General features: G+C 40.8%; 3 protein-coding genes across 3 annotated transcripts; 2 read left to right on the forward strand and 1 right to left on the reverse strand.

Moving 5' to 3' along the window:
- Positions 1-376: 376 nt before the first annotated feature.
- On the reverse strand, positions 377-6,294 carry LOC135493412 (sodium/bile acid cotransporter 7-like). Its single transcript, XM_064780744.1, has 10 exons — positions 6,127-6,294; positions 5,739-5,821; positions 5,340-5,476; positions 4,832-4,946; positions 4,133-4,168; positions 3,633-3,781; positions 2,872-2,972; positions 2,270-2,395; positions 1,863-2,013; positions 377-1,411 (listed from the first exon to the last, which is right to left on the reverse strand). Exons 1-10 carry the CDS (start codon positions 6,218-6,220, stop codon positions 1,372-1,374), a joined length of 1,032 nt encoding a protein of 343 aa, XP_064636814.1. The 5' UTR covers positions 6,221-6,294; the 3' UTR covers positions 377-1,371.
- Positions 6,295-6,521: 227 nt separating this feature from the next.
- Positions 6,522-13,190, forward strand: LOC135493588 (UPF0462 protein C4orf33 homolog). The gene is made up of 7 exons (XM_064781014.1): positions 6,522-6,587; positions 7,386-7,416; positions 8,425-8,624; positions 9,175-9,235; positions 9,972-10,023; positions 10,439-10,635; positions 11,325-13,190. The coding sequence occupies exons 2-7, from the start codon at positions 7,403-7,405 to the stop codon at positions 11,419-11,421; spliced, it is 621 nt and encodes a 206-aa protein (XP_064637084.1). The 5' UTR covers positions 6,522-6,587; positions 7,386-7,402; the 3' UTR covers positions 11,422-13,190.
- Positions 13,191-17,110: 3,920 nt separating this feature from the next.
- Positions 17,111-25,666, forward strand: LOC135493399 (uncharacterized). The gene is made up of 3 exons (XM_064780726.1): positions 17,111-17,963; positions 21,804-21,862; positions 23,055-25,666. The coding sequence occupies exon 3, from the start codon at positions 23,086-23,088 to the stop codon at positions 24,109-24,111; it is 1,026 nt and encodes a 341-aa protein (XP_064636796.1). The 5' UTR covers positions 17,111-17,963; positions 21,804-21,862; positions 23,055-23,085; the 3' UTR covers positions 24,112-25,666.

Consider the following 25,666-nt stretch of genomic DNA (forward strand, 5'->3'; position numbering starts at 1 on the left):
CGATGGGGCTAATCGGGGGCTAATTTAGACCCGTGTTCAACACGGGGTTTTTGATAGGTGGAATCTGAATAGCCCCGGCAATTGCAAGTTCTAAGATCCGGCGACAGATGGCGCGGTGTAGTTGCCTCGGTATTGCGCACGCGAAATTCCCCTCCAACGGGAAAGAAACACAGGAGAACTCCCTACCTACAGCACACCTCTCGCCGGGACTATCAACCATTATCTAACACCACTGATAGGTGTAAGTGCGCCCCGGGTTTTTTGACACACGGCGAAGACACGAGTCTTGAAAAGCATGGGGTTTTATGATAGGTGGAACTACGCCTATAGTAAGCACATCACAAAAGCGTCAAAGTAACACAAGCTTCTCCAAAAATTCATTTATTATGCAAAATCACCTCTTATCAAAATAAACATAACAATAATTTATGCTGCACACCCAATTTCCAATCCAAAGCAAATGCACCATTTTGGTAAAGTAATACAATTATAGCCCACCACAATTTTAGCCCGTACGGTGTTAAAAAGAACTGGTAGTACATGTCAATGCACACTGAGGTCATAATTGTACCATATTGCTTTAAGTGTACCACCTCACCTTACTCAAAAGCATCCATGCGGAGAATTTTGACAGCCATACATGTAATGGCAGTGAGGTCTGATTCATGCAAATATGTAAAATTCATAACTTAGTTGAAACATAACAGTTTGAAGATAAAATCAAACAAAACTATTTTAACACTTCTCAGCAGTGATTTATAGACATGCAGCAGTTTGAGTTTGATTCATTAAACACGGTGTCATTTCTTCTTGGCACAAAAAGTACAAATACATCAATGCTTGTATCAATGTTTGATTAGGACTCGGCAACATCTCATTGTCAAAATTGGATATAAAATGACTCAAAATGTTCAAAGGAACTGTGTACACTTTGTTAAAGGAGTAGGCAGATTTTGTTAAAGGACCAGGCAGATTTTGTTAAAGGACCAGGCAGATTTTTCCCTTCAGCTTCCCTTTAATAGCATGACACTATTGTCATTAAGTTGGCAGTGTCATTGTAGTGTCTGGGTAATCAAGAACAATGAAGGCATGATGTTGGCCCTCGCCCTCCGTGCAGCAAGTTGCCAATGTATCAATCAGCACTAAGATGATCACTGCACGGAGGGCTCACTCAGCATAAACATCAGGCAAAACTGATAAATCCATTGATTTATGATAATTTTTCCATTTTCTGTGGAATTCGGTTGTGAAAACAAATACTGTAGTGTGGAAGGTGATTGGGCAGCCCACAGCTGGGGGCTACATGTTGTTCCAGAATAAACTACACAAGTCCTGTACGAGCGGAATGTTCCAAAGGATGAGGATGTTCAATCAAATGAAACTATGATAATGAGGACGTCCATGTATATGCCTGAAAAGTAGAAGAGATAAAATCAGCTGCTTGTATCAATTTCTGCACTAATCACTAATCAGCTGCTTGTATCAATTTCTGCACTAATCAGCTGCTTGTATCAATTTCTGCACTATACTATGTTTGTAAACAGAGCCCAGTTGTTCAAAAAAGGTTATGTCACTACGACTTGGGATTAACCCCAAATTAGTGTTCAAAATTAGTGTTCGATTCAGCCCATTAGACTTTATGTCACTCTACTAAGCTACTCACTGCCGGTGCATGGCTGCCCTTACAGGGCTTTAGAAAATTTCCATGGACACCGATGAGAATACCCCTTCTTTGGGAGTGACCCCCTGGCACTGACCCACTGACAGAACTCTTTAAGAAATCTGTTTTACTCTACATTCAAAGGACAAAGCAAACCACCAATGACTTCCAATACTGATAAGTTTTTTTAACAGTATTTCACCTTGATTTTTGTGTTGAAAGCATCCATCCTCTGACCTGTGGTACAATGAGGCCCCCGAGTAGGATCTGTGTCGGATGGTAGATGAGCAACGGGATGGAGATGACCGATAAACGTGGATGGCTGCTGAAGATGATCTTCAGCATTGGAATACCTGCAATGACAAAACTAACTTAAAAAGTTGGCAATCTGAAATACAGGTGTTGATGTGACAGTGTTACAGTAACGTCAGTAGCATAGGGTAACTCCACTGCATGTACCAACTACTTGCACCTGGCCGGAGCATATCTAAGGGGGGAGGGGGTATAGATGGTGTGCACCCCCACTTGAGTCTCATATTGTCATAAACTGGCGAGACATAGCTGACTGTCGCCACCTTGATCTGACCGCAGGTTGCAGCGTCAACTTACCAAGTGTAAGAGATTTATGCGTGGCACAAAATATTGCAGCGACTGTATCAGCCGGTGCGAAGCCTGTCCCTCGACGCGTAGTCAGGTAAAAACTCAGCAATAAGAGCGCACACTGGATGAGGAAGACTGGAAGAGAAAATATAAGATACTGGAATGGAAAATCAAAATGCATCAGTCGCGTGACTTTAGCAGATTTTCATTCGTCAGTATACAACTTGTTTGTGTGTGCTGGGAATTGAATTCAGATGTCACGACCTTGAATTCTAAGTAAGGTTTGTATGCAAGTTGCATATACTGACTAAAAACTAAAAACAAAACTTCTGCTATTTTAAAAGTCACACGCCTGTCTGTGCATGTACGACCGGAAATTCCAAATGTTTTTGACACATTTTGAACACAGATATCACTTTTCATGAGTGGTGCATGCGACTTTACTGAAGCTTTTTATAGCATTTTAAAATCTGTCTGCACGATACTGAAATTTCTATTCAGTCCGTATTCATACAATTGGAAAATTTCAAAATCAATTACAAATTTCAAATTATCAACGAATAATGTTTGAAAAGTGCGGTCATCTCTGCCCTTTTATTGTTTGTACTCACCCATGAAAACGATGGTTATCAAACTGAGCTCGTCGATCTCGATGTCCTTGTGAGAAAATGTATCACAGAATGTCGTGTAGATGATGAGAAGAAGAATGGCACTGGAGGAGAAATACAGTAGAACCTCTCTATTAAGGACACCCTCGGGACTGACAAGTGATGTACTTAATAGAGAGGTGTCCTGATTAGAGAGGTCAAATTGAATGGAAACAACCATTTTGGGATCGAAACTAGTGTCCTTAATAGAGAGGGTGTCCTTAATAGAGAGGTGTCCATTAAAGGGAGGTTCTACTGTATTGTGAGAAAACAGGGTAAGTCCATTACAGTGGAACCTCCCTTAGCGGACACCTCTCTATTCAGGACACTAGTTTTGGTCTCAAAGTGGTTGTTTCCATTCAATTAGACCTCTCTAATCAGGACACCTCTCTATTAAGGACAGCACTTGTCAGTCTGAGAGTGTCCCTAATAGGGAGGTTCCACTGTAGTTTTTGAAGGCTTAGATTTAGCAGTGGTCCTGTAACCAAGACACACTTATTTCGAGGTGGGGGGGGGCCAACTGCTTTGAATTGTGAGGTCACTATAAGCGGCAACCAGATAGTTCACCTTTTTCCTGAAAAAACTGGAAGTTTTCAAATTCAATTGCAAATTTCAAAATTTTTAACTAACAGTCTGGGCTCTTATTCTTAAAAGCAAGCTGAGCGGTGAGATATTTCATTCCACTGTCAAGGAAAATCTGTTTAGATAGAGCAATCGAAACTTACCTGCTAATTTGACCAAAAGGTATATGAGTTCTTGCGAGCCAATTCTTCATAAAATGCCTACACATCTGTCCTAAAATTAGAGGCACCACAACAGTCACAGATAACTTTGAGAAAACAGCTAGAAAAGGCACCGACCCTGAGGATCCAAGCTGAAATGACAACAGGAAAAAAGATTTCATCCTGTGAATAATATCAAGTAAGCCCCTCAATAATCTCGATAAAAGCATTTTTACTCTGCCCCCCAAATGTTGAGATGTATTCAAAAACTAATCGTCTTGTTTGATTTGGCCCACAGCCTATGTATGCCAGGTCGAGCTGGTAGGCAAATGCTGGTGGTACTGGGGGCTGTTCAAATGGTATCAATCATTCCTCTTTCGGTCAGGTTGGTTTGAGGTAGGATGCCCAGGGCAGTCTCAGTGACAGGGCTGCAAGGCTGCCACTGACTAAGCTACATCAGCAACTGATTTCTTTTATCTCACTGACTTTCTCCGGATACTTACATAATACAACAACAGGACTGGTGTAAAAATAATTCCCTGAAATCGAAGAAATTATTTTGTTTCAATAATTCAGGAATAATGTAGGAAATGATCTTCCACAACATATACATATATACAACCACTTTGTCCGCTATCCTTACATTTAGAGATTTAAAGGTCGATGCCATTCGTGTTGAACTTGAATGTATTTTCTAGGGCCACACGTAAAAAGAAACAAACATTGCAGCTGTACAGTAACCAGACATGTCAAAGTGATGAATATTAAAAATTATACACAACAGCACCATTGAAATCTATGAGTATAAGCAATTTTTGTTGCCAGTATAAAGGTATAACACAAATGAAAAGTTTTAAATTCAATGAATTTCACACAAAGCAATCTTTAATAAGACTACTGCAGTTTTTTTCCTGTTTGCAATTCTGGTACTATCTCACACATGATGCAGAACTGCCTACCCTAAAGTCAATGTGTACAACCATTGGTGTTAGAGAAAAAGTGTAAATTTGCAACTTCAATTCAAGGTAACTCTAGGCTCTGATGAGTTTAGCAAGATTTTTGAACACTTTTCCCCGAGTCAGAGGGTAAAATGGCCCAAACAGGCTTGACAATGTGTAAAATTTCCCTCAAATGTGTAAGGGTAGGCACCCCTACATGACGTAATTTAAGGTAAAATTCCAGAATGATATTGATAAACTCACTAAAAAGCTTCCAAATGCCGAGTTAAATATTGCTGCCGCCTCATTTCCTCCGACTGTCTTGGTCAGTATCACAGCAGATGAGACGGGCGGTGGCATGCAGCCAACTACCTGTAATCTAGAGAAGGTTAAAAATAGTGATGGAACAAAACCAGAATATTAAAGATATATAATTATTTGTATGGGTCTTAACCCTTTAGAAGTTGAAACATGTTCTAAAGGCCCAATATTCCAGCTGTGTTTTCATAACCTCACAGATGGTGTGTCAATTTAGATTTCCTAAATCTCATAGGGAAAATTTCTTACAATGGGGCGGGGAGAAGTTCTAAATTTGAAGATGTTTTCAAATTTGAAATTTCTCTCTCTGCGTTTCTGTTTGTTTCATGACTGACCAATTCCCCTTAAATGCCGAGTGACTATGGGGACACAGTCTGGCAGTTAGGATCCATCGGTTAGGTTGTTTTTTTACAACATGAAACAGACCTGACCTACACACATAATCCTCACTCACCCTTTGAGTAACCACTCATTGATGGGACTGGACTTGAGAGACTCTGTGAGTAAATACATCAGGAATGGCACCAGGATGAGCGTGAACGACTGGATGAACAGGTGCAATTTGACTTGAAGGACGGCATGAGTCAGCTCCTATTTTGGAATGAGAGGTTTGAAAATAATGTAAAGAAAAAACAATAGTTGGGTTACAGCATAGCACAGTTTGCACTGACCGAGTTGCCCTGTATGACCTTTTTCCCAGGACCTCAAACATCTCAAAATCCAGTTTAAACTGTTTAGTTTAGGGAACAATCTCCAAATAATGTTATTAGGGATTGAAATTAGAAAGACAGAAAAGTTACATGTAGCATCTAATTCTAATAATGAGGGAAAACATTGTGTATCCTATTCCTACCTCTGTTTTTAATGACAATCCACTGTTGAAAAATATGATGAACACTGCTAGGAATGACACTGTTATCTCTGGCTTCAATGGCCCTAAAATTAAAAATTGAAATCTTTTAAATCTCGCTGTTACCGTCCATATGGAAGCTGATAAGTGTGACGTTCAAAAAGTATCATTAGGATAGTAATAAGTGTCAGGCCCTGAATAACAAAATAATGTGCAATACATTACACATGTTTCAAGGCAGAGGGCAGAGTAGCTTCAGCATGCTCCTTTTTGGCTTTTTGGCTCAGCCTGTGAATAAACATCAAACTCTGGTCTAAGGAGTTAAACAGTTTATCATGACAGATTTTACACTTTTTTGGTAGGAAATTTGGAATAAATATCCGCTTCTTACCTCCTTTTAAACCGATTGAAGGCTCAACATGCGCAGCAATAATGACAATAATGATCCCTATAAGAAACCAATTCTTTTTTAGGATGCCAATCATGATATCACTAAGATATCAGCATTTTATTGAAAGAAAAAACTAAAAATTTGAAATTTCACCGGAAGTGCCCTGGAGCATCTGCCATATTTTTTGTATTCATCCACCAAAGGCCGAACAAACGTAGTCCCAATTTTTTTTAAATTAATACTTACTGAAGGCTTAATTCACGCTGAATTACTTTGGATAAAACTACTTCGAGCGAAATTGTTTTTATTTTTTCCCATTGCAATCCTGATTTATTCAAATTAAGATAAATTTATAATGGCGTATTGATACAGAATTCGACTTCCGTGTTCTATTTTTAGCGCATATTCGTCAACAATCCCACGTGGATTTTTAGGATTCTTCCAGTTTCTCCCAAAAGCAGGTGGTTCAGTTGTAAATACAGGGTGTCTGCGTGATGTACACTAACCCAGCAACAAAATATGTTCCAACAGTTTTTATTTCCTTGTTCCCCGAGTCCAATAAGAATGATTTTTTATCGCTCTACTCTACACAAAATCGACTTCAATATGAAAGGGGTCCCTGTGGGCAACCGCCCCGGCCTGTCCCCCTTCACAACTGATGACAATGGCCCAGGCATGCTCATCCACAGCCCACAGCACTATATCTTGACACAAATGCAGGTCTCGGGCGACTCGAGAATCTGTCCTCATTCCTCATTTTGCCACGCCCCATTCGCTTAAGTCGATGCACGTCATAACGTGGCCAGGACTTGGGTACATGTGTTTGTTGGTTGATTGGGGGACTTGTCAGTCGATATTAGGGGGGGGACTATTGAGCTCTCATTTTCATGCGCTTGTGGTCTATGTTGTGAATGTGATACATGTTTATGTGACGTCGTGGCATTTAAAGTATGAGTAGCCTACATATTGACATTTCGAGTGTCTTCTTCCATGTTAGTCTATATACTACTACTATAGATTCATGCACTTGATTGGGAACAACGTTAACATAGTGTTGGCCGTCGTCACGTCACGATGCATTGCAGCTCCAACGGTTTTACATTACTGTGACGTGACGCGACGTCTTCGTAAACATTGTCCCCAAAAAAGTGCATGAATCTATAGGCCTAGTGAATAGTCCACATAAAAGCCAAAGATTAATCATAGGGGGGATCTTAAAATGTGTCAAGAGTCAATGACATATTTTCATCTCGTTTCAGCTGCTGAAGATAGCACAATGGCACCAACAAGGTAATGTGGCCGACTTAAGCGTTCCAATGCGCACCTTCTTCTTTTTCTTCCAGGCCCCTAACTTCTTTTTCTAGGTAAAGTGCAATACCCACATGGAGCATTGTCACACCTTGCACCATTTAATAACCGCTACCTGATGTCACTGCATAATCTCTCCAGTGCCAGCTTTCATGCTACAGGTTTATACACATAGGCCTATATTGTACATTTTCTTCCATGTAGGCCTACATCTGCATCTAGGTTGGCCAATGTGGCTAATTCCAAGTGGTCATACACAAACAAATATTGCAGGTGAGCCAAGAGGCTTCTTATTGAGTCTTTCCAGGTAGGCCTATAGTAGCTTCTGCTTACCTCACCACAGCATAGATAGGCCAAGAGATTTTGTGACAGTCTTTCCAAGTAGGCCTATAGTAGAACTGCATATCTCGATCACCACAGCATAGATAGGCCAAGAGATTTTGTGACAGTCTTTCCAAGTAGGCCTATAGTAAAAATGCATATCTCACCACAGCATAGATAGATAGGCCAAGAGATTTTGTGACAGTCTTTCCAAGTAGGCCTATTGTAGAACTGCATATCTCACCACAGCATAGATAGGCCAAGAGATTTTGTGACAGTCTTTCCAAGTAGGCCTATCGTAGCTTCTGCATATCTCACCACATAGATAGATAGGCCAAGAGATTTTGTGACAGTCTTGTGCTATATTGTGCTGCATGCACCAAAGGCTGAAGCATGGAGAACATCCCTCTCAACATGCTCAAGAAGTACAAGTGTCAGTCACAAGGTCAAGGGTGTCCTCAATACAGGGGTTCTACTACATGTATGGCTAATTGGGGTGTCTGCACTGCAAACCCAGATCATGCAGATCATCAGACCTATTCCTTCTTGTTTTATACCACTTTACAAGCAACTGCACAAGCGAAGGTGACTGAAATATGATCACACCAGGTTTTGTATAAAATTAAAAGAACTGTTTGATTACATTTCATTAATATTTCTTCTATGCAGTTTTGATTACACCATCAGCAAACATTGGGATGGAACACCGCAGAGTTCAGAAGATTTCACCATCAGCATCAAGCTTGAACCGTTCGGAGATGGAGAAGCCAGTGGGGTAAAGATGAGCGTCTCTGCACCATTCTACAATAGTCCTCCTAATCCAGGGGGAGAGGCTGGCGAACCATTTCCAGAGCTTTGGGATCATGAAGGTTACAGTTGTCAATTTTTCTTACTTTAAATTTGGTTATGTAGGTGTGGTTTCGAGCAGTCATTTATTTACTGCATATCATGACTACAGACCTTGGACTGAATGCTAGCATCAAGAACAATTTCCTCGAGTAAAATTCTCCACTAATTCTGATCAGGGACATCAATCATTATAATTGTAGGTGTACCAACCAACCTACTGGGTATATATACAATAGTACCAGCATACTTGCTGTCCTCATCAGCTAGGCTGGACTGTCACTTTGTACAGCTGCACTTGCCTCAGACAACGTGTTCACAACTACAACAAGGCCAAACACGACAGCAAAGGGCTGGTTTCGGCTGTGTTTGTCTTGGACAACTGCAACTGCAGGACACAGTTTATACCATAACATAGATGTCATCAATGAATAAAATGTGTCAATACATGTATATCTTCCAAGGACCAAAAATATAAAAGCCATCGTGTACCGGTACCCGAGTCAAAACAGCTTGCTGTATCACTATAGTCTTAGAATAGATCGCTTACCGGGCAACTTTTATTTCTTCCAGTTGTCGAAGCCTTTTTCCTCTCTGAAGATGGAAATAATTACCTCGAAGTGGAATTGTGTCCGTAAGTATGATCTAACACGTAAGGATAAGGAATATAGAGGCGATATTGTATATACTTCATAGTTAATCCTGGATTTGCCAAAAATGACATACAAAGTTGAGGAGCCTCATAGCCTAGTGGTTAACACTGCTTAATACCACGCAATAGGACTCGGGTTCGATCATGAGGATAACCCAGGATTAGATTTTTGGATGAACTGGCGTGGCTTTCAAGGAACTAAATTCCTTGCTGTTCACAACACGTACAACATAGAAATTATTAGAGGGTCTGAGGGTGTGCTCCCTCGTACCTGAGTGTCTATGCCAGGGCCGGTAAAAGATCTAACATAGGTGGACAGTAGCCTGTAGTGGACTCCATATACGGCAATTATCCAGTATCGTTACAACGCTGGTAATGATATGATATGATATGATATGATTTGCACTTTGCCTCCTCTTTAAGTGGATAAATCGAGAGTGGTTAGGATGTGTCATAGGAAAATACATGTAGCTGGCCATTTGAGGAAATGTTCAGTACCTAACATGTGACCCATCACCGCGAAAAAATGAGTCGCATGTCGCTCCGAGCTTGACAGGTTGAGATGGACTGGTTGTTCATTTCACTGTTGTCTACCTTTTGTGAGATCTGAGAACATCAATTTCTTCTATTATTTCCTGATGTCATTTTAGGCTCATCTTCTGTGCGACATGCGACTCATTTTGTCGTGGTGGGTCACATATTGTCTGTTCACTTTCAGCCATGGCCAACACCTGGTACTCCTCCTCAGTGGAACAAAAAACATGGTCAAAGTGAGTCTGTTGTCTTGCTAGAATTGTTCTGTTTCACATACATTTTGTGTGGTTGTGTTAGGCCCTGAAGTAATGTACATGTAGTAATGAAGTAATGTTAGTGCCTGGAAACGGGTGTGGTCTAACATCAACAGCTAGCATTCTCTTCAATGAATAAGAATCACAGCAACAAAATACTGTTTGTTCACAAAATTTCCCTAAATGTGTACAAATTTAGCAATACACTGCACGTTATGTACACCAGACGGAGTGTAAAGTATTCTGACTGGTACAAGCATCAAAGGATCGAGTTGCTGTTAAAAATTAGCTGAAGATACAATAGACCTATTCGAGACCTATTCAACCACACTGGAAGCTGTTTCTTGGATGATATCATGATTTTCTTCAAGTTGTTCAAGTGTTGTTTTGCTTACAGGACAAGTTACCCTTGAAATTTGAAGCCCAAATAGAAATCTTTGATCAAAGGTGGACAGGTGTTGCTGAGATACCAATCAAATACTTCCCACAAAACGTCACTAAGTTCAATGCCTATGCAATACACGGAGCTGATGAGGGGAGGACTTATGAGGCACTGTATCCAGCACCAACTGGAAAATATAAAGAACCAGATTTGTAAGTTAGCAATTATCCTCTCTTTTGTTATGTTATACAATAGAACCTCCCTTAGCGGACACTTCTCTATCAAGGACAGCCTCTTCACTAATAAGTTCTTTGTTTTTTAGAGAACAGACTCCCATTCATTAAATTAACAATCACTTCATTTTGAAGGACTTTTATTTGCCTTAGGATTTCAAATTCCAGCCAAACTAATGGTGCCTATGGTCACTTTACCCCTTCAGCACGAACTCTGAACTCGGCCCATAACCAACTCCAGCTCAATTCAAAGTGCAAATGCTCTGAACGACTATCACGACACTAGTTTTGGTCCCAAATTGATTGTTTCCAATCAATTTGACCTCTCTCATCAGGACACCTCTCTATTAAGGACAGCACTTCTCAGCCCCGAGAGTGTCCTCGTTAGAGAGGTTCTACTGTTCATGCATGTTAATGGAATTGATACCAAACTTGAGGTTTTGGTTATTTCACCAAACACTGCTACCATGGCTCTGCTGGAGTTAGCATATAAGCCAAATGAGGTCTCACTGAGACATAAGGTAAAGTGACAGCAGCACCCAAGTGATGTTCGATGAAGAAATGCAAAAACTCTTAAACCCATGTTGTCCGTTATGGCAAAGTGGTGCTTTGAGAAGGAGCAGTCTTCAGTGCGACATTTCATTTGGCGTAAATTCCTTTTTTTGCAGTCACCGTTTGGAGTATTTTCAACCGATCAACTTCCAGGAGTTGGTGCCGAGTAGTGCGTCCGGTTTCTGGAACTCGAAGAGCGTCATGGACTTGTGAAGGGTTAATACGTATTCGGTTTTACGAATAGTTTTCTTTTTTTCGACAAGATGAAGGTATGGTCTGACATCTCTGTCTTCATCGTGAGGAGGCCAACAGTCGGGCTGGGATCCCCGTTTTGCAACTTCTGCAAATTCTGGCAACAGCACCCTCGAAACCTGCGTATTTGACTATACCATGGAGGTACCACGGCATAGATTTAGCTTCACTGACATGAGGTTAAATGTACAGCTTGTAAAAAAGTGTGCCATATCTCGCCTAATGGACACAGCAGAGAGTAGGAATGCCAATGGTAGCAACCACTTGCAAAAGAGGGATCTTTGCCTGACTGGCCTGGTCAAGTGTGACATAGATTATCTTCTCGGGGGCTGTTGACAGGAATATCTTAATGGGAGTCGAAGTGACTAATATTTACAGGGTCTTGGCTTGGTTTGACTTGTGCCAATGTACTTATGTGATGGAGAGATGGAGAGATGGAGAGACACCCCAATTGTTGACTCTGTGTTACTCAATCTTGCAGAGGTCTTACCCATATGGCTACTCCTGTCTTCAGTCTCCATTAGATGCCCTACATTATAGTGTGCCATAAACATTTCAACCTTTACATATTGAATTCACATGCCTACAATTCGGCCTTGTGCATTCATATATTTACACCCTTTTGCAATTTGCAGCCGAGGCCCAGGCCTTCGGGCCTCTTGTTACATGGTGTGCAACCAACACTTGTCACATATCCTTTTAAGTTTAGAAATCACTCCTTTCTGCCTTGTTACACAAAACGTCCCGTACCCTATTGACGCATTGACAGAAGCTTGCTTTCTGCCCAGTTGTTTATCTATTATATGGAGTGTTTTAAACCAGTTTACGATACATGTATTTGATGTGATGTTGAGGGGGGAGGGGGGGGGGGGTAGATTTGTTGTGTGTTGTTAAAAGATTATAAAAGTTTACCTCTATTGTCTCATCCATTGTTACATTGGGTGATGAATAGTGTTTTCTAAACTGTCCGCTATGTTCACAATTTTGATTTTATTCCTGAATGAAAAAACGATTTTTCTCAGTCCTGCCCAGAAAGGTCATTACCTTTTTAGCTGTGAATGAACTTTCACGCTGGTTTTCATTGTAGCATTTCCTCTAACATCAATGCCACTTAATTGTTGTATCAATTTTGTTGACTTTTCTCTGTCATCGGCAGCAGGTTATTAAGGGTTGCATCTCCATCATATGACGTCCATGTCTTCAAATCTGAGTTCTTCTTTGTTGTCGGCAGATGAGGCCGATTTGGATGTTATTTTACATTTTATACAACTTAAAGGGTAACTCGTGTCAAATTTCACCGTATAATGTTTTAGCTTTTTTTGACAAATGACTACGTCACTTTCTCATAAATCGGTAAGGTTTTCGAATCGAAATGCACATTTTCTAGAAATTGATGGTTTAATCCCGCCCGGACGGCTCGCTTCGATGCCGTTGAAATTGTGCTACGCCGACGACGTTTTCATTGATGACGTCACAACATGAACATTTTCGCGGTCGCAGTGGTTTACATTTAGCGATTTTATGATAAATCTAATCAAAAATGGAAAATTTGAGCTTTACATTTGTGATCAACAATTAAAAACGGACGTATTTCCGCAAAGTTGTAAATCACATCATAGTATCACTTTAAATGACTGAGAGGACCAGTGGTCACTGCATGGAAGAAAGCCTTCTACTGCACCCACTCACCAATAAGATCCCAAGCCCGACACTACCTGATATCTACTACCGCCTCAGTGGTAGAGCCTAAACAACCGGGCATAATAGTAGGCCCTTCGCAGCCTTAAAAGGGGTGGGATATCTTATCTTCGTTTCTTCCGATTGGTCTTTAATAGCATTCCGCGAAGTTACTATTTATAGCTCACAAGGTCATTTGCATAAGATATTGATGACGTTTTAGTCACGTGACAGTCGGACATCGACACTTATTTCTACGCATTTGAGCTTATTTCAAAGTCAATTATCTTTGACCCTGCATTGTTTTTAACATGAATGATACCATAGAGTTAGAGAGAGAAATATTCAGAACAATTATGTAGTATTTCCAACACTCGGACATGTGCCAGATTGAATCTAACTGCCCTAGTCAGAAAGCCTGAATCCATTACGAAACCGCATGTTTGTCCGACATTGCCTGTAATTCAGCGATGGGGAAATAGAGGGCAGCAGCTGCAGTGACGTCATCTTCGCGGAATGCTATTGTAATATGAAAAGTTCCGCTGCAGGGAGTCATGACTATTCATGACGATTACGTTGTTATCCCTTGAATAGATATCCCACCCCTTTTATGGCTAAGAAAGGCCTACTATTGTGTTCGGCTGTTTAGGCTCTACCCATCGAGGCAGTGGTACTAATCGGATATTGTTGGGCTTGGGATCTTATTGGTGAGTAGATGCAGTACATGCAGATATAAAACCTAAATGAACTAACGTCGATGTTTGCAGGGCGTTTCCCAATGCCATGATTGATATTCAGCGAAACGGTCCAATCAGATTTGGAGAAAGCTGTGTAGCCCTTTGTTTATGGAGTAGCCTAGGGGGTGATCACTCTCCATTAACAAGGTCGTGACGCTGTCTGTTAAAGATCGTACTGCAGTGCTGGAGAATCAAGACATGCCTGAGAAATGTCAAGTTGGTAACTTTAGAAGAGTTAGTACAAACAGATTTTTCCATCATATGGCTACATGTACATCAACATTGATGAAAGATTATTATTTCTTGACGTAGAGTATAGTATCAAATGCACATATTTAGAAGGCACTCCTTTAAAAGTGGACTATAGGCAGGAGCAGGGGTGGTAAATTGGCAATCTTCAGGTGACTAGTATGCACACAAGGCCACTTGGTCATCTTTGATTTGCACTTAATATCTTCCTGGTTCTAGCTTGAATAGTTTTGACACACTGTGAGATGGGAGAGACCCCTATTGGTGACTTTCGTGTAACTTTATCATGCCTATGTAACTACTGCCTATAGAGCCCCTTTAACATACAAGTAAAGTTAAAGGCGTACGCCGTTTGTTAAAAATTTTGAATTTGTAACTGAATTTAAAAATGTCAAATAGCGGAAATACGTATTAAATATAAATTTCAACATTGTCATTGTGTAGACTGATATACAAATACAAATGTACTATGAATACCAAGTTTAAACAAATTTGCATGCATAATAACTGCACTACGGCATTGTGTAATAGTGGATTTCTATTTAACTGGACCTCAAGTAATTACGAACGGCATACCCCTTTAAGGAGCACAGAGGAGGAAGTGCAGTTTCTTTGATGTATAGATAAAGTAGAAAAATGTGTACATGTATCAGGGAATAAGATGAAGGGGTAATGTACAGAAGGACATAGCACAGTTGTGACTCGCTCTACCAAAACTAGGCGCTTGTCGCATCTGAACTTGACAGGTTGATACGGACTTGTTGTTCATTTCCCTATTGTAGACCTTTTGTGAAATCTATTACAAACTGATTTGGTCACATTTCACAAAAGGTCTACAATAGGGAAATGAACAACAAGTCCGAATCAACCTGTCAAGTTCAGATGCGACAAGCGCCTAGTTTTGGTAGAGCGGGTCACAGTTTATGTATACTCCAACATCATGGCTCTTACATCCTGCCGCAGCACCCCCCTTTATACTATGTATGTGAAAGGAGTAAAAGGAAGAGGACTTGTAAGGAAAAGGGGGTAGCAAGTTCCAATATACGGGTAACCCTTAGATTGAGGATCTACGTGGGAATGAAATTTGGGGACATAGCCAGGACGTGGTCCCTCTGATGCCATACATTGTCTCCATATTGATAAATGTGTCCACATTGCCAACAGGGGACAAGGTCACGCCAGTGGCAGAGTGGATTGGCTAAAATAGTTGTTAAAAAATCATCGTTCATTTCGATATCTGTGTGTTATTTTCTCTTCGTATTCATAGATCATGTTGATACAACTCTGTGATTCGACAAAAAAAATTTGTAGTCGATTTTGACATTTGAATAGTTTTTTGGAAAAATGTGACCCACCACGACAAAATGAGTCGCGTGTCGCACAGAAGATGAGCCTAAAATGACACCAGGACATAATAGAAGAAAATGATGTACTCAGATGTCACTGAAGGCAGACAACAGTGAAATGAACAACCAGTCCATCTCAACCTGTCAAGCTCGGAGCAACATGAGACTTGTTTCGTCATGGCAGGTCACAAATTGTTATACCTCTAAATGACGTCATCAACATGAATCAATCGAATTTGCACTGAAGCTCGAGTCGATTCTATTTGAATTTTTGGATGAGGAAGTGAGTAAACAGAAGGAAACATAGATGGAAAAGGAGGGGCACGGTTTCATGTAAAACGAGTAAATAGAGAGAACTTGTATGGAAAAGGGGGACACAGTTATTGGGCAAAACGAAGGAAAAATCTGAAACCTCACTATACAACAATCAACATGTACTTTTTGCATTTTTACCAACTACGGTACTATTGCATGTAGTGTATTTTAGATATCATTGTTGAATGCATATACCTGGTAGATAATATAATGGATAATTGAAATATTTGTTTTTTCGTTCGACTCATTTATTATCATGATCTGCTAAATTAGCTGATTAGCAGTGGCACCTTTCAGGTGGTGAGTGACCGGCCATTGTGCAGCCATTGTGAATTTTCGGAATTCTGTATCGGAAGATTTGGCTTTGTAAATTTGAGCTGTCTGGCTGGACTGTCCCGGCTCTTCTCAATGCGAATTCTGAATCGGAAGATGTGGCTTTGTAAATTTGAGCTGTCTGGCTGGATGTCCCGGCTCTTCTCAATGCGAATAAAGTCGAATTTGACGATCGTCGGTGTAACAGTAACAAATGCCCCCCTGGAAAAAGTGTCCGGCCCTATTGTATTCTGCAATATGGTTCTATAGAGAACCTGACCGTCAATAGCTCAGAGATTGTAGCGCATAATAGAATCCTTCGTTTCCCGGGCATTCTCTCCTAGGACATTATAAACTTCTACACCGGTTCTTCTCAATGCGAATAAATTTGAATTTGACGATCGCCGGGCTCCGAGACATAGAATAAACTCATGTCCTGTACATAACTTGTGACAAATACGTAACTTAAGATTTATCAGTTTGCGAATAGTATCGGAGTTGATTCTAAAATACATTGATTGCAACGAACTATGCGCCAACTGAGCCTCGTTTTGACGGCAGCGGTACGGTTAGGCAGCCACAACCACCAGTGTTGGTGCAAGTGCAATAAAGATAGTCAACATTCCGTTGTTTAGTTTGAATTTTTTTAGAATAGAAACGGTATTGGATGTCTCATCAAACACCGCTCGGGCTGAGCTGGCATTTCGCCGAAAACCTCGACTTTGGCGAAAAATTTCGCCCCAACCTCGCGGTGCTTCGTTAATAGACAACCAATGAATCCACTTTGGTATCAGTTCCTCAATCCAATCGCTGGTTCACCCTTGTCGAAATGCCTTTGGCGTACTGTCAAAAAGGAAGTTATTAGGCCTGCTCTATATTTATTTCTCGTCAATAGGTTTACTCGCCGACATGTCTTGTGCGGTTCGATAGAAGGTTTTCATGTTTTTCGGTCTTGATGTATAATAAGTTTGTGTCATGCTTATCCAAGCTGAACATCTATATTCAAGGCAATGCCAGAAAGCAATAGTGCAATGATAAGCGGTACACGATACTCCACAATGGTCACTTTTTATCGCCGTAAATCTTTCTATATTTGATATTTGAAAGCTTTTTAGTGTTTGGTATAACCTGTTGTGAAGTCCGGCATGTTTCTCAATGTCCCAGTAGGAATATCTTCAACCAAAAGCGGCAATTAGTCAGGCTCGAGAAAAACTTTGCATTGATCGTGATATTGTTCGATAGTATATATATATGTCTTCTTGAAGTGGCCGTGGTTTACGATTTGGCTGAGTTGTAATAAGACAATTTGCGTCGGATCGACTTAGTCTAGTGCGTGTCCTGAGGTTTGTTGGGCTCGGTGTCAAGTGAATACTTTTGCTTTGGGTGTGTTGATCTAAGGCAAGTCATGTATACAATGGCATGGAGACAACTCGATCGTTCTCTGGGTGAGGCCAAGATTTCGGAACATAACGATATCATAGTGATCGTAATGGATGCCTCACACTGAAACCAACCAGTTGGATTACGTCGCTTGGCGTTTAGAGCGGTAAAAGATATTCACGAGGCTGTATAAATCAAACCGCCCTATGGACGTCGCCTCGCCATCGCAAGTGACTATTACTTATCCATGACTTTCCCGTGGCATGATTAAAAGCGAGTGAAGCAGTCGGAAATCCGCGGCATCAAATCCCAACGCCTGCATTGTACGAACCGACCCACCTGAAAAAGAAACATTCACGAGCGCGCAGTAGCTCGGACTTCACGTGGCATTGCAAGAGAAGAGGACGTCTAGCATTGTTTCGGACATCAATCGTAGATGAGCATCTTCAACATCAGACACAGGCCACATCTGCAGGTTCTCGTATTTGTAAGTATATAAACTCATTCTGAAATATTTTAGAGTCCCCTACACTCTTTGAACGAAAGACCCCCACAGGTTTTCGATATCCTGAAAAACCTCCATTGGGTGCAAATTTGTGTTGAATTGCTTTTCAAAAACTCTTATTTCTAAGAATCTATTGCCAAAACCCGCGATTTGGAAGGTATATATTCGTTGCCCTGTGCAGAAAAAAAACCCTGTTTCTGACTGGAGTACTTGGATAAAGATCGTCGTAATCGCGACCCGACCACTGTCGCATCGGGTCGTTGATTGCCAGTATTGCAGTAAGGCAATGGGTGATTTCAAAGTTGGTTTTGGTTTTAGTGTTGGGTGTTAGTGTCAGTTTTATTCTTAATTTCTACCCCTAAAAACCTATGTCTGGATAAGACCAATTCGAGGTTTTAGTTTAACACCAACACCTGGTTTTATCTAAACACCTAAAACCTGGGCTGAAACTAAGAAGATGTTTTATTCTGCAGGTAAAACTAACACCAAGATGGACAGAGATAAAACCTTGGAAAAACCAAACATGCATGTTGTTGTCATTGTTACTGTTGTTTCCCTAGCAAGTAACCGCTTCCATTGCTGGTCGTCGAACGAAATTTGGTCGTCTTCTTTCACGTCCATCATCATTCCCATCAGCGTTCAAAATACATGCAACTACTTCTTGAAATTGTACGAATAACATGATTTTTTCCCTTCTTAACACCAACACCAACTTGAAATCCACTCGGTGTTAATGCCTAAGGTGTTAGTTTTATTGGTAATACAAAATGCACTACAAATCTTCCAAATATAACACCGAGCTGGGATTAAGATCAGACCTTGGTGTTCCAGTTGGTTTCAGTGTGAAACTAAAACCTAATTTGAAATAGGATAATGCTAAAACTGAGTGTCAAAACTAACACCAGAACTGATTTCATTTCTGGTGTTTTGGAGAGTTTTAGTTTTAGTCCCGGTGTTAGTTTTTGACACTAAAACCATCCCTTAGTTTTAAGCTAAAACTGGACATAAAGCTAAAACCAACAAACACGGACTTTGAAATAGGATGAAACTAAAACCCACTTCATTTCAATGCTGGTTTAATCAAGGGTTTTAGTGTCCCATTTAGTTTTAAAACTAAATCTAAAAACTGACTTTGAAATCACCCAATGTACCCTTTAAAAGGGTACGCCGTTCGTTCATGTTATTTACTGGTGGCTCAGTAAAAAAGAAACGTATATTTTGCATAAACATTCGCCAAAAAACTTGGCCATTATTTGTATATTTGTCTATATAAACAACGGCATTGTTGACATTCATATCCAGTGCGCAATGTAGGCCTACTTACACGTCAATTAGAAATATTCAAATTCAAGTTCAGTTTTTTAATTTTTTTAACAAACGGAGTATAGGCCTTTAAAGGGACAACTTGGGTGTGGATTTATCTGGCCAGGAGGATGACTCCCCTGTTTGCCGCCATGCGCCGCCACTTGTAGTGTTGCGAGCCAGTTTTGGACATGGCTAGTGAATTTCAGGCAGGTTTTCATGTACGCTTCCTGGTCTATAGTGCATTGTTTATTGCCGTTTTATGATATCTCAGTTGTCCCGTTTGGAGATATCACGTTTTTGTATAAAAAAATCAACAAAAGCATACCGAAGTTGTCCCTTTTATAAATTCATTTTGTTCTGTTCTTTGAAAGCGTTCACCTTCTTTCCTGCTACACTGAATAAGGCCAATGGTATAGAAGTAATGAAAGATTTTGTAATTAATTTCACCCTAAGAATAGATTTAGATTCGAACGCGATGAAATAGAGATATTAGCAAGAATTCATAATGAATTCTTGATTTACGAATGGTGTTTGCATTGAAAGCTAACATAAAGGGAAAAATGGAGAATTTTTTCGGGTTTTGTTATGGTAGGCCTATTGATATGATTGAGAGAAAAAAACTTTCCAGTATGTTGCATACATTTATGTGTGTTTTATGGAAGGAAGGCGATAATTTAACTGGATCAAAAGATTAGATCTCTCAATGGTGTCCTAAGCATGATCGGGTCCATTGACGAAGCATTTTATATGCGTATCAATGAACCCAATCATGCATTTCTTTTAAAGGATGTGTTTAATCACGTTATAACTCTGTCTACGCCTGCTTGGTTACCATCAAGGAAGGATAGAATTGGGTTCAGTTTTCCCTGTACTTCATTTCACGAAATGGCATCACTCTGATTTTTGGTTATTTCGCATTTGAACAAAATGTCTTCTTTGCCGTCTTTCAATCAGGATACGTAAAATTATGGCAGAGCCCCCGACAATACATCTTCTTCTCTTGGAATCTTTCATTGTTTATGAATTTCCGTCCAAAATCCTCATTTTCTCAGAAACATTCGATAACAAGTTGCCCAACATGTTGTCGAATGTTGTCATGTGTATACAGGGCCAAATATTTGTTGCCCAGGTGTGTTGCCGAGATGTTTCCGAAAATGTTACCGAAAATGTTGTCAGTGTGTACAGAACTTTAGGCTAGTTTGGCAGAAGCGGACAAACCATGACCAAGAATGTGCCACCTGAAGCGAAAGACATCATATAACCTTTCCCAGCCATTTTATGCTTGTTTTGCGTCCTGTGCCATTTTTTTGTAAAATGTAGTACCGGTGTAACATCTGTGGTTGTTTGCCATGTTTCAGTGTTTCCAAACAATAGGCAGCTAGAGAGACCACGACTTTTCAATAGGGGGAAACACAGAAAAACTTGTCAATCTATCTTTTAGCGTTCCCAAACAATGAGGGGAAACACTCAAAAACAGAAACACTCAAAAACATTACACCGGTGTAACATCTGTGGTTGTTTCCCATGTGTCAGTGTTTCCAAACAATAGGCAGCTAGAGAGACCACGACTTTTCAATAGGGGGGATACACAGAAAAACTTGTCAATCTATTTTTGAGCGTTCCCAAACAATGAGGGGAAACACTCAAAAACAGAAACACTCAGAAACATTACACCTGGGCTGATTTCCCAAGGCGATCAGCACCGTGTCAATGGTCACTTTTACACCTTTCGATGTTTCCCCAGAGGTTTTCATTATCGTAGCAATCAATTATTATGTTCATTATCAATGGCTGGTCCGTGCGATATCTGAACCTTGACACGTTTTAGTGTCAAACTTCTGTACCGTCAGCTCTGCCGTGTGCCCACGTCCCATGGGGATCCCATCCATCGGGTGGTTTCAAATATATACATTTGTATCTGGAAAGTCTAAACTAGAAAGTCCTATTTAGGTACCAACCCAGTTTGAAGAGGATTGCGGCATCTCAGTTACGATATATATATCGCAATTTTTTTATTGTTATATTGTTTGTCATAGGCCTACTGACAAAAAACGTGACAGGGCCGAAATTGCAGTATCTTCAACTGCTGCACGCGCTAGTCCCCTATACCGCGGCCTGATGGTGAAAGCGACGTATGGATCGAGCAGTTATAGGCCATTATATGTCCACGGTCGAACTGGTCTCGAGACTGTAATCAATAAATAAATAATTCAATGTCGTGAAGCCTATAAATCGCCATTGGATTCACCTGCCACAACATCCACGCGATACCTTCAACCGAAGTCGAGCTCAATATCACCTGTTGTGCTGTCATCTGCCCCACGAAGATATATTGAGCGGGACCGCAACGAATTGTTTTCTTCTTTGGGTTGCTATGGTGGCGACATTGTCTTGTCGAGCTGCGGGTTCCGGAAAATTGATGGGTTATAGATTTTGAATTATAATTTCCCAATACGATCTCATTACGGCGTAATTGGATTCTTCCTGCCTATAGATGTGTTGTTTTTTGTGTTTCAGTCATTTGATTAAAGTTGTTGGACGAACAGGTATTTCGTGGACACAGATCAGGCGTAGGGGTAAGTAACACAGTCCGTTTATTGCATTCCTGTATTGGTGTTTGTGATCATCTATTGGCGATGAAATGTAGTGTATAAAGTGAAAAGGAACACAAGATAATATAATATCTCCAACCAAATAATTTGGATTGTCAGAGTGGTGCATTGATTCCGGCATGGTCGGTCGCGGTATACCCACGGCATGTGATAGATGAGAGCGACTCTCTTCGGCGACAGCACAGGCTTCATCTTGCTTGCCCTCTTTTCTTTACAGTACAAATCGCCTAAAATATAGTTTCATAGAGCCAATAACAGGCCAAGTTAACGCACATCAATATTTTTTTCAGTATTATCTGCAAGAACCAATAAGCATATATAACAGAATATGAATGCATTTCAAAACAAGACTGAATCTTATTGGTAGAGGTTCAGCATACCTGCCTTTTGATCATCCTTCCAAATTAATCGCTAGTGTATGATTATGATCGCAATTGGCAACCATACTGAGAGCCCCCCCCCCCCCCCCACCCACAACCCCGTTATTAATTTCGTGCGTCAGTTAACTCCCGCTGTTTCGCGCCCCATATACTTGTAAGACGTCAAACCGTACAATCACTATATAAACAGCCTAACGAGGCCAATTTAACACAGGACAATTATTGTCAAATTCAATTAAATATGTCTTCTTTATAAGGTGCACCTGTAAGACACCAAATTTCACTGATCCAGCCTGTCCTTGTCGCCAGCATACACCCTTAAAAAACGGTTTTTGAGCTTTTACAAAAAATTTAAGATTTTTGTTCGAGTCAAAACAAATACATGTACATGTATGCACTCCCTTGAGGTTTTTGTTCGGAGAAAGGACAACAGAGGCCCAAAAGCTTTTATTTTAGGAGTGTTTGGAACCCCCTTTGCGTCTCGCCCGCCGTTTGATAAAGCGACGCTGCAGATTTTCTCTTTACCGTAACCGCTGCTTTTGCCCGGCGTAATCAACAGTATCTAACAACTTCTAAAAAGCAGCCTCATCACAATTCCTTTAACTAACAGTGAAAAATTATAATTTTGTGTGGTGAGCCTCGTTGTTCAATCAGCATTCGAGACAATCACCAGCGTATAGCTCATCTAATCTATTTCCTTCAGTAAATTTCCTTTGAAATTAAGGAGAAGTACTTAACGCCATTTGTTTGACACTGCCCACGTTTTACCGTTTCAGCTGTCCACCCCGAAGATCGTCCTGAGTCGCCATGACCCAGGAATCGGAACGTTCCTCCATGGTCTACACCGCCAACTGGAAAGAGACCGTTGAGTTGAAACGAACAATCTCTGATCTCACTCGCTCGAAGAGAACTGTCGAACACAGCATGTACTTGGCTCAGAAAATCGTTTACAAACGCTTCCAAACCAAGATGCACCAGTCCCAACTCTTCCTTTCCCGCTTGAAGGGAGATCGCGAAATGGAAAGGCAGCTTCGGGCGAAAACTGGGAATCATTTTAATACGAATTGTGGGACGAACGAAGAGGAGGAACGCAAATTGAAGCAGATGTTACGACGTCCTACCACGTCCCGGCCGGAGACGCGGTCTACTCTAAGGCCATTGGCGCCACCGCCGAATCCAGCGGTCCAGCATGGGTCCAGTCTATACAGGAGTAAATCTGTTGATGGGATGACCGGGGTACAGAGCCCTGGTGCCCATGTGACGTTTGATAAGAGTCATCACGCAAGCTTGGTGTCGCTACCGGGGACGCCGGTATCCGGGCATTCACGTATCCAGGGACAGTACCTGGACACATCCAAGCGGGCCTACGGGCCAAGACCGCACACGATTCAAGGTTTGCCCAATCTGCAGGGAAAGATAGACCACGGGCTTGGAGACAGGCCTGGAACTGTTGCAGCCCTTCTTGAAGACGACAGCGACAAGCGGAAGAGAATTCTAACTCAAATCAACACGAATCGTATCAAATCTGCAAACTTTCAACATCGAGTCAATAGGTTTTGTGATACAGTAAATCACATGGCCTCACGAACTGATAACGCGTTAGATTATTACAATGTTAGACTACGAAATAATACTTGCAGTCGCGAAAACATTATAAATATCCCGAAAACGCCCGAAAGTGAGTACTGGCGTCATGTCGGGGACTTCCGAAAAAAGCCGATCACCTTCCATGGTGTCCGCTATGACGTCATGGATGATCTGGCCAATAAAAGAATGTCAATACGCCCGGGAACACAGACAAATCAATACCAAATATCGGACGTTCTGTCATGAAATGGAACTTTTAAAGCTAGGCAAACACTGTATTTCAAGAATCGTCCTTGCTCACATCGACAATGTTTTCTAAGTGGAGAGGGACTACGACGAAGAAATACGAAGATATGTATGCATATTTTCTGGTTTAGAAAATTGTTCTTCTCAAGAGCCAAGATAAGATTGCTTGCTGTGTCATTTTAGTGCAATAAAGTAAATGCTCAAGTTAATAAAACAATGAAATGTATGATAAAACTTTCAGTGGAACAATTTTAGGGGAACCATTTGCCCTCTCCTCAGTATGTGCACCCTATCAGACTACATTTTGCTTGCGTTTTCAACAACGCTACAGTAATGTCGTTAATTTCAGCCAAAGCCAAAGTGTCATGAGAACATCAAACATGAAAAATCTCCAACTCTTGGCGCCAAAAGCGGAATGTTCCCTGCAGTTCTGCAACTCTTCAAATCTATGGGATCAACAAATTCTTATTTGACCTCACTCGTACGAGAAAACGATAGAAAAGAAAATGAACCCACTCGGGAAAATGAGTGGATGAAAAATCTAAAAATAATGTTTTGGCACATTTTAAAGGAAATGGCAAATCACCGATTCTGTGATTCTTGCAGAGTCTTACAGATGTCGTTACTGTACATGTAATTCCATTATATTAGCCACTGCTCTGAACTTTGTCACGAGATATGTATATCGCGTCATCATGGATGTATCTAAATTACGGACGACGCTTTTTGTTTATCCGCCGTATAGATAGTACATTAAAGGGAAGAGTTAGGGGTGGAATTTACAGAGCCTGGAGGATACTATCCACGCTTGCCACCATGCGTCGCCACTTGCTGTACGACTCATCACACTAAAGCTAATCTCTATTAATCAGAATTTTTGCAAGTGTTGTGAGGCAGGTTAGGACATGGCTTGTGAATTTCAGGCAGGCTCATGGTTACGCCCCCTTCTAGTTCAATAATTTTTCAGTTTTCCTGTTTGGAAAAGTCACGGTCCTGCTAGAATTCATTTCTGGATGAAAAACCGGCATATTTCATGCGCAAGTTGTCCCCATAAAGACTGTCAGTTTTTTTAGAATAGTTTTATTCGCCATCTTTTTAGGAAGTTCGGGTAGATGCACATGCGCACAGCATTGAAAAATGGGTAATGGTGGTCAACCTGTCCAGTTCGAGCTACTAATATCAGTCACGTGACTGACGGTACTAAATACCCAATGAAAGTTTTAAGTACGGGAAAGCCCACTCGGGCATATTGGGAATCGATGAGGCAACTTTCCTTGTCAGATTATAGCGCGATTAGTGTGAGAGTCCAAGCGATGGAAGATTCTTCACGAACTCTTGTCTTTTTTATATTGATTAGAAACACACGAGGGAATCGATGGTGTGGGTATTTGAAGTGTTTTTATTTCGCATGGAATAACTTGTCTTATCAGCGCACGACAGACTTATTCGTTATTCAGGCCCGCCTATAGAGCATAATCCGTCACTCCGCTAATTAGGTGTGACTGTCATTACAGCGGAATATGATTTTTAACATACATTGTAATTATTAATGAAA

This window comes from Lineus longissimus, chromosome 9 (assembly GCF_910592395.1).
Source record: "Lineus longissimus chromosome 9, tnLinLong1.2, whole genome shotgun sequence".
Classification (NCBI taxonomy): Eukaryota; Metazoa; Nemertea; class Pilidiophora; order Heteronemertea; family Lineidae; genus Lineus; species Lineus longissimus.